Consider the following 9,943-nt stretch of genomic DNA (forward strand, 5'->3'; position numbering starts at 1 on the left):
CCGCTGTTCAATCTGAACAACCAAGGACGGTATACGTTGAACTAAAGAGGATCATTTCATTCTAGGGGTAGCCCACTAGCAGACTAAAGCATAGCCTGGATACCATACCCCAACTTCAAAATATATCTTTCGTGTTAGGGTCTGGCAGGATGGCTGTAGAAAGGTTCTCGAAGGCCCTTGATCAGAGGGAGGAGAACATAGGATTGATGACCACTCACACCACAGGTAGCCAGCTACAATACACCACAGTTGGTCAGCAGGCTATCACAGTAGCAAATTTAACAGGTACTTAGTGGTCACTGTTATGGATTCAAAAAATACAGTTGGGGGTCTTTAACCAATCATGCCAGGGGTGTAATCACCTCCTGCTGATCCTGTGCTGTTCTATTGGTGGAGTTTTTTGCCCACTATAAGGGGCAAAATTGAGAAGAGTTCCTATCCCATCCGGCCAGACCCCTGCACGATAGATACTTGAGATCGGGCTGGGGTTTGGTAACCAGGCTACCCACTAGCAGACTAAAGCACTACTTGGCCCCCGTCGGCCCCTGTTCCCCGCTGTCTAAAGTCTTGAGCAGTCTAAACAGCCCAGCTGCTTCTCTGATCCGGCTGAACTCGATACAGAAGGCTTGCACCTCGATGAACAGGTCCTGTAAGATAAGATGAACGTACAGTTTATCAGTCTAGTGGCATACTTGAAAAATACAAGCAAAATTGTGTAGACTTGTCTAAAAGTACCAACTTGAAGGCACACGTGTGAGTTGAACATATTCTGCAGAAATCTGAATTAAGTAGGAACACCCAGGGTATGGCCACACTGACTTAATTTAAAACACATCTGTGCGCCCATTGATTTTTGCTGGTGACCAAAAAAAAACTGTGGCCACATGTGACCCAATAGCATCCCTGGTCAATCTGAATTTTACACTTGCCAGAGGACCTGTTCTCCAGGGTTAAGGGGGCACATGATGAGGGCATGGGGCCATGGCAAAAAACAACAACATTTAAATCATGGTGATGATTCTCTGAGTGCAAATAATTCCGTAGTATAGCTTTAAGTCTTACTAGAGGTGAGCATAAGACAAACCAAGCCAGGAAAAGAATGGTCTGGATGTTCCGTCTTGTGGTAAAGTAGCATTTTTGTTTACTGGATTTCTATATTTTTACTTTTGTACATTAGTTTTAGGGTCTCTTGAAGATGTCATCCATAAAATTAAGTCAGTGGAGCCCTAGAAAAAAAGGCTGATAATTCCTTACCTGTACATTGATGATCTTGTTACGGATGAGGGACTGTAGGAAGACACAGACCAGACGCACCAGTCGGTTCTGCATGTACTTATCCTTAATGTTCTCACAGGTGGAGATACAGTTGGAGATGTAGAGGTGAACGAACTCTGTGGGGAGGTCCACCGCTGTCGTCAGGCGATTCACCACCTGTGGAGACATGTAACGATAATGTTACTGTAAATGCATTTAAGTTTGCAGGGATTTAATTTCGCGGTAGCGGGAAAAAGGACTTTTCGCGGTGGTTTTAAGTTTGCGGTAGCACCATGCACTGTAGTCTCTTACTGACATGGAGAAATGTTTGCGGTGGTTTTAAGTTCGCAGTGAAGCAGCCACCGTTAAAACCGAAAACATTACACCACAGCCAAAGTTTCTGCATTTACAGTATACTGTTTTAGAAGTAAGGTAGGCAGGCTTTTAGCCAGGCATACATCCAGGAGTAATTTGGACATGCTTTCCTAAAAGTAATGATAAGAAATTGGACGCACTAGTGTCCTTACACTGGGGAGCAGATCTTCTGACAAGTATGACAATCAGATTGACCAGGGATGGTACCAGGTCACTTGTGGTCATAGTCTTCAACTGGAAGGTGGATACCCCCCAGACTCACTACAATAATCGCACCTATAATTGCTGCAACCCACCAAGAAATTTGTACACTAGCTAAAAGCCTGAAGGTAGACTATATTGATTTGATTATATGAATGACAACCTCTGCGAACACTAAAACTGATGGGAGTGTGTGCTGGAAAAAAGACTTTACATTCCCAATCCATGGGAGTAACAGACTCCATGGAGTGGGGATGCTACATGTATATCTATGGAGATACAGACTCTACCATCCTTACCTCCATGGAGTGTAGGTATATCTATGGAGTAACAGACTCTACCATTCATACCTCCATGGAGTGCAGGTAACTCTATGGAGTAACTCTATGGAGTAACAGACTCTACCATCCTTACCTCCATGGAGTGTAGAGACATTTCCATATTGACCAGTACAGAGAAGTACTCAGTGATCTATGGAGTAACAGACTCTACCATCCTTACCTCCATGGAGTGCAGTGAGATCTCCATATTGACCAGTAAAGAGAAGTACTCAGTGATCTATGGAGTAACAGAATCCACCATCCTTACATCCATGGAGTGTAGAGACATTTCCATGTTGACCAGTACAGAGAAGTACTCAGTGATCTGTGGAGTAACAGACTCCACCATCCTTACCTCCATGGAGTGCAATGACATCTCCATGTTGACCAGTACAGAGAAGTACTCAGTGATCTATAGAGTAACAGACTCCACCATCCTTACCTCCATGGAGTGTAATGACATCTCCATGTTGACCAGTACAGAGAAGTACTCAGTGATCTATGGAGTAACAGACTCCACCATCCTTACCTCCATGGAGTGCAATGACATCTCCATGTTGACCAGTACAGAGAAGTACTCAGTGATCTATAGAGTAACAGACTCCACCATCCTTACCTCCATGGAGTGTAGAGACATCTCCATGTTGACCAGCGCAGAGAAATACTCAGTGATCTATGGAGTAACAGACTCTACCATCCTTACCTCCATGGAGTGCAGGTAACTCTATGGAGTAACTCTATGGAGTAACAGACTCTACCATCCTTACCTCCATGGAGTGCAATGACATCTCCATGTTGACCAGTACAGAGAAGTACTCAGTGATCTGATTGGACTGCATGAGTTTCAGCAGCACCTCGATGGCCACCAGGGGGTTGTTCTCCACCAGGTCGGGGAGTTTGGTGGGGGTCAGGCCGATGTGGTACACTAACTTGGGGTCCGTCTCCAACTCACTTAGAACCTGCTGTTGTTGTTGTAGTGTTAGAGGACCTAAAGGGAAAAAAACATAATTATCATTCATTGGCATGAAAGTTCATCTGTGTTGGTAAATGACATTGTGGAAAAGATTAAACTTTACGTAACCAACACCAAGTTAGATTGGGACTTACCCCAAATTTTTAGCACCAAAAAACGACCAAGTTCTGTTAACTCGGAGGTTTCCAAACATATATACATTGAATCGCCAGGACACTCAGTTTCACTTGAAAAAGTCAGAATCCTTGACTGGGAGCCGGAGTTCTTTGCAAGAGGAGTGAAGGAGGCTGTGTACATTCGCGCCCACCGCCCATCGCTGAACAGAGACGGGGGGCGAAACAGGTTATCTGGCATTTACGACCCTCTGCTGCAGTCGTGTGTCCCTGACGTCATGTCCGGAAGCTACGTATACAGCAGACGGGTCCATTCCGTGAACAAGGCTGACGGAGTCGGCTGAAAATTTGGGGTAAGTCCCAATCTAACTTGGTGTTGGTTACGTAAAGTTTAGTCTTTTCCACATTATTCATTGGATTAAGAATAAGAGCTAGTTTTCAAGGTGGATTCAATTTCCATATCATAATTTGACAATTCTGTTTTTGTCATTTCAACATTTTCAGTACCAAGGCCAGGTGCTGCATTACAAAACTGCCTGCATATTAGCCATGGATATTATTTCCGGCAGAAACCACATTTTTATGTGACCATTCAGAAATAATTACTTCAGAAATTTTAGCAATTTCATGGCTTTGGGCAGACCCTTGTCAGCTTATTTTCGCTGTTTTGTTTGCTATTCTTATCACATATTTCCAGGCCAGTATGACATATGTTGTGACATGATTTTATGCAAACGCCAGATTATGCTATAATTGCTAATGTCATTATGCCATTTCATTTTTAAAGGAGAGACAATCGGAAATACAACGTAGTTTAGGTTTTCAGAGTGCTTTATGTAGATCCTGACTCATGATATTCATTATTGGTTGTCATGCAATTAGGTGCTGTCTACTAGTGATAAAAACAACATACAGTTACTATGCAGCTAGGCCTACTATAAATAAAAACTGGTATGCTACACATCTCTCTCTCTCTCTCTCTGACCGGTTTATCGTCCGTTCTTCCCTGTATCAGGGGTTGAACGTGTCGCCATATAGGCAGTTTTAGATATACAAAACAAACTAACAACCAGGTAACAACCCCTACCCTTGAAAGCCTTCGCCATGAGTTTCTTGACTTCTATACTGCTGGTGTTGCTGACACACATAGAGGAGTCCCACGCCACTGTGTGTTCCACGTCCGTCGGGTTCAACCACGCCAGCTCGTCCTCGCACACGTGCAGTGGCGGGGGCAACCGGACGAACTCCGGTCGGAAGTCACTCTGCGCCGGCGGCCGCTGCCCGGTGATGAGGTTTTCTGTCACCTGATTGGCTATCGAGAGGTCGAACTCGAAAGACGCTTGAGATGAGTCTGGGTCGGGGTCAGCTATGACACAGGGTAGGCCGGCCTGCAATATAGTGTAAAAAATATGCAAATTATGTCATAATTTGCAATTCATTATGTACATCTCTGTCAAAGATATTTGCATACCAAATATGGAAATCCGTCGATGTTCCTTTATGCTCCATGGAAAATTTTTACAAAAACGTCCCTGCAGTTCAAGAGCAAGAGACAGAGACAGTTATATCTTTGTGATTGTTAGAAGTCTCAAAGGAGTACAGTACATGTACCAGGTTTCTGAATCTGATTCTTAATGGTACAAATAGCAAATACTATTCCTCTACTTAGGTTGTCCTGAATCAGCATTTATTTTTTGTAAGGACTTTATTTCATGGTGTTTGATTGCTGCAGTAACAGATAAACTTGCTACATAATCTTAGGTATAGAGAACTTGGATTCTCAAACACATAGCAGGGTTCGAAATACACATACTTAACTTGCAATTTGCATGTAATTTTTGAGATTTGCACGTAAAAATATTCTGAACTTGCAATCTTGCATGCTGAAAATAGTAAAATACAGAGGACACGGTGCCTTTGTTTGTCTGGCGGGGATTGTCACCGGTCTTCAGTAGGTGTTATATCAATAATCAAATTTGGCTTTGCTGCAAACTTACATGTTGATTTGTGGATATCTTTCCAAAATTTCAAGTTCTGTCTATATTTTCATGCACCGATTTCTGTCCGCCAAAAGTGACAGAATGGGCAAAATTCTTATCTATCCTGAGCAGCAAAATTCTGCCAAAGTACGGAATGATGGATGCTGGCTTGATCATTGCAGTATAGACTAGTTGTATTTTGCATGTAAATTTTTCACATTGCAATTTTGCATGTAGCAAAAAAAAGTATTTCGATCCCTGCATAGTCTGAGCATTGTCTGAGCATCGTCTGAGCAACATGGGGGCCCCCTATGCTGTGATTTGGTCCCCTATGCTGTGATTTGGACCCCTATGCTGTGATTTAGGTACCTTTGCTGTTTCTCAACCAGCATAGGGGTATCACTTTCTGGGGAGAACCATGTGACCTTTCATAAAAATCTTTAGAAATTGATACTTGGCTTTAGAATAAGGTTGTAACAGAGGAAAAACTATATTTCACAAAATTTGTCCCTAAAAAGGCAACAAATTATAGTGTCTTGGGGGTTTTGAATTCTAAAATTTCTGGGAGAGGAGGCCAAATTGTGGTCAAGAGGGACTTCTGACCCTTATGCTGTAAAAAAAAATCCTGGTGAGAACCCCATAGAGATCCTTTTGTAGGAGAAGGTAGATTGAAGTCACCTTGCTCAAGTGTGGCAGTTCTGACTGTCTCTCAGCCAGGGCCAGCTGTAAACCAGTCAGGTCGGCGGGCGGGGCATTCCCCACGTCCATGGTGACGATCTGACGGGGGTTCTTCTTTAACAGTTCCCTCGCTGTGGAGGTGATAACCTACACAAACAACAACAAACATAATGTCAAAAACAGATTAGACTTGTTTGTCCTTCAACTCTTTTGGAAGAAGTAGGCTTAGGTACAAACCTGAAATTGATTTGATTATATGGATGACATTCATGCTCATATCAATTTTTGTCTGTTTAGAAAAAAAAAGAATACAATTACGAAGGAAATGCCAAATGAACAAACATCTGCCAAGAAGTGTAGACAAAATATCGGAAAATAGATACTAGTGACAGTCATAGAATGACAAAGTCAGCTTAAAACTCTTTGGGTGAAATCAACTTGAAAAGGACCGTACGAAAGCTGGTTAAGAGTTTTATACATGTGCACAGATATATGGGGGAAATATTTTACTAATACATTGTGTCACCTTTATAATCATTCTACCCAAAAAGTGTTTTATGTTCAGGAGTTTGGCACAGAAGTCGATCACTTTTATTAATACAGTAGAAGCCAGTTAATTGCACACCGGATTAACACACACTTCTGTTAACTGCACAGAATCTCCAAATCCAAAAACAGAGCGGTCCAGCTAGATAACTTCGCATAATTGCACCAGTCGGATAATTGCACGAAATTCACTGGCAAATAGGCCGTGCAATTAAGCGGCTTCTACTGTAACTCTAAATAAAACTTTTAATAATGTGCCTGAAGCATGTACTTGACACACACCTGAGACAAAAAGACTCTTTCTGAGTTGGAGATGGCAGGGAGTGCGGTCGCCGTCTTCTCATCGCCAGGTGAGTTGATGAGCAGGTGAGCAAACACAGGTGCGAAGGGGTTGGCGGCCAGAGGTTCCGTCTTGTACATTTCATACAGCAGGTAGATCGCTGTGAGGCGTTGGGTCGGGGAGGGGAGTAGATCATGCTGTGGGGAGACAAATTAAAGAGTGATACACAATTATACTAAGTCTACTCAAGTAACTGGATACAAGGTAAAGCAGGTGACCTTGGACTGAGGACAAAGCAAAATGTTTTTTTTTATAGCTACTACTGCCTAGTACTAGTACCTGTACTGTAGTCTGCAACTTTGCTACGGTTCGTGTTCTCAACCAAGCACAAGTCAAAGGGTCACCCCTTCTCTTCTTAATGAATGAATAAAGACCTTTATTGTACATTATCATATAGCCAGGCGCCGCGGACCAATCAGAAGGCCCCGTTCCACGTTGGTTATGACGCCGTAACACAAAGATTCCTGCCAGCCCGGCGTGTATCGCCCTTCTGATTGGTCAGAATGAATCGACACCGGCAGCGGCGGCACCAGTGTCGCTGCAAATCGACACCGGTGCCGGTGTCGATTCATTCTTACCAATCAGAAGGAGCGATACACACAGGATATGAAGGCATTGGCCAATTAAAAGGAGCAAAACATATGTCAGAGCAGAGGGAATAAGTACAGACTGCAAGAAGGGGGGAATGGCTCCTTCTGTTGACATTGATATTCTAAAGAGCCAAATACTACAATGTTTCGAATATTTTCTGTGGAAATTTTGGTTTCAAAAGGCAATCTGTAATCTCCTTACAAATGCGAATATTTCAGAAATTCGACAAAGTAATTCACACGAATAGTGCCAAGGGATCTATGCTTCATACAGGAGGTTGCAAGTTTGGGTAGGCTATATGATAATAACGTTAATGACCCGCCTGTTCCTCGGTGTACATGGTATCATAATGCCTGGTCCTTTGCTATAACCACCTTATAAAACCACCTCGTTCGCTTCGCTCACTCGGTGGTTTTATTCGGAGGTTATAGCAAAGGACCAGGCGTTATGACACCATATACACCTCGGGGCGGGTCATTAACCCTTAATTCATACCCACTGGGTTCAGTACAGGTCACAATAAATGATACAACATGATATGACTGTAGGGTTCTTTATGTGCAGGCTCCTGACTTGTAAACAGTTCTTTTTTCACCATTGTCTTGATTTGCATAACAATGACCAGACGTGTCTTGTTTATGTATCAGGGCCTTTGCTTTTGACACATTAATTTACTCACAGTTCCTGTCGCTTCACATGCGTACTCGAAAGTATAAAGGGGATTACAGTAATATGCAGTGTTCTAAATTCTCCGCTGTGCATTACGGCTTCTTCACAAACAGGTATTATGAGTACATTAAACCACCGTAAAAATTGTGACATTCCAGCAGAAAAATTATGCCACTGGACAGGTGATATTTAATAAGACAGCATAACTTATATTTTGTTCTCCTTCGTTCGTATCTACAAACGGAGATCATTAGATCCAAGTGTAATTTCTGCTCGTCTTATATAATTTCTTCAAGACATGTCTCACCTGCTGCAGAAGAAGTACCAAAGTGCTACCAATCTTGTAGTGGTCGGGTTTGTTGAAGTAGTGGTGGAAGGCCGCCGCCAACTGCTCAAAAGAAGACGTCTGCGTGGCGTCTTCGGACAGAACGTTAAGGAGGCATGTCAGCTCCTTTGGCGTCAAGGACATCTCGACTTCCCTCGAGAGTCAGGATAAGGCAAAAAGTCACAAACCAAAGGAGAAATCTTACGAAGTTTGGACAAAAACAGATTTTATTCATGTTGGACGCCCGTTTGAGGCACTTGACATGGTCACGTAAAAAAAAGATAAAAAAATCGCGGTGGCCCAAATCAGGCTGTGAAAGGTGTCCACGTAATCCCAACGAATTGTTCTATCGGCCTTGTGAACATCGAGCGCTAGACTTTTAAGAGAAAGGATATATTTGATGTCAAAGTTGACCGATTTTCAACAGCTTTTTCCTATGGTTCCGCCATTGTTTTCAAGCCGAAACGGGCACCGTATGGGGGTTTCGGGGTGTCCGCTTAGAGGGCGAGGTTCGACTGTTTCCGGGTCACATTATACTGTTGCAGCAGCCATTCGGGACCTCACTCGATAGTGTACACAAGTACTTAGCAAATAGTGCTATCGATATCAGCGTTTTATTGTGCTAAGAAGTAATATTGAGATGTCTTTGAAGTATAAGAAAACAATCTGTGAGGTGTTTATTGAGCTGGTTTATTTCAATAGATTGCCTCGTGGGTGAAGTGAACTCATGATCGGTACCCAGCCTCGAAGACTTTTTGCATCTAACTGTTCGGGACTCAAGGATTTACTACTATTTGGGGATCTTCCATGAACTCTTTTAGGTCTTGCTCAATCGCCAACCGGTTCAGTTATATCAACGTTTACATGGGAAATCCTGACACATTTGTAGAACAGCGATGTAAAAACTGCATATAACGCGAAAAACATGTTCAGGAGACATTGTGTTAATTTGAATTGATAGTGTCACTTATACAATAGCGCCGAAAGACATGTATATACATGTAACAAACTAATAACGGAAAACGTGTCCAGGAGACAAACTGTGTCAATATGAATGACACATTATATAACAGTACTGTAAGAAGTGTATATAGCTAACTAAAGCGGAAAGCGTGTTCAAGAGACAAACTGTGTCACTTCGAATGACACATCTATAGAACAGCGATGTAAGAACTGTATATAGCTAACTTAAAGTGGAAAGTGTGTTCAGAAGACTACCTGTGTCAATTTGAATGACACACCTATAGAATAGCGCTGTTAGAACAATATGAACGACACATTATAGAACAGTGCTGTATTAAAGAACTGTATATTGCAAACTGATAGCGAAAAACGTGTCAAGGAAACAAACTGTGTCACTTCGAATGACACATCTATAGAACAGCGATGTAAGAACTGTATATAGCTAACTTAAAGTGGAAAGTGTGTTCAGAAGACTACCTGTGTCAATTTGAATGACACACCTATAGAATAGCGCTGTTAGAACAATATGAACGACACATTATAGAACGGTGTTGTATTAAAGAACTGTATATTGCAAACTAATAGCGAAAAACGTGTCAAGGAAACAAACTGTGTC

General features: G+C 42.4%; 1 protein-coding gene across 1 annotated transcript; it reads right to left on the reverse strand.

Annotated features, from left to right (window-relative positions):
• Positions 1 to 407: 407 nt before the first annotated feature.
• On the reverse strand, positions 408 to 8,596 carry LOC118404604 (CCR4-NOT transcription complex subunit 11-like). Its single transcript, XM_035803814.1, has 7 exons — positions 8,347 to 8,596; positions 6,722 to 6,916; positions 5,894 to 6,040; positions 4,324 to 4,624; positions 2,918 to 3,138; positions 1,255 to 1,431; positions 408 to 647 (listed from the first exon to the last, which is right to left on the reverse strand). The coding sequence occupies exons 1-7, from the start codon at positions 8,506 to 8,508 to the stop codon at positions 525 to 527; spliced, it is 1,326 nt and encodes a 441-aa protein (XP_035659707.1). The 5' UTR covers positions 8,509 to 8,596; the 3' UTR covers positions 408 to 524.
• Between the last annotated feature and the right edge of the window lie 1,347 nt (positions 8,597 to 9,943).

The sequence above is a fragment of the Branchiostoma floridae genome, chromosome 17, assembly GCF_000003815.2.
Source record: "Branchiostoma floridae strain S238N-H82 chromosome 17, Bfl_VNyyK, whole genome shotgun sequence".
Classification (NCBI taxonomy): Eukaryota; Metazoa; Chordata; class Leptocardii; order Amphioxiformes; family Branchiostomatidae; genus Branchiostoma; species Branchiostoma floridae.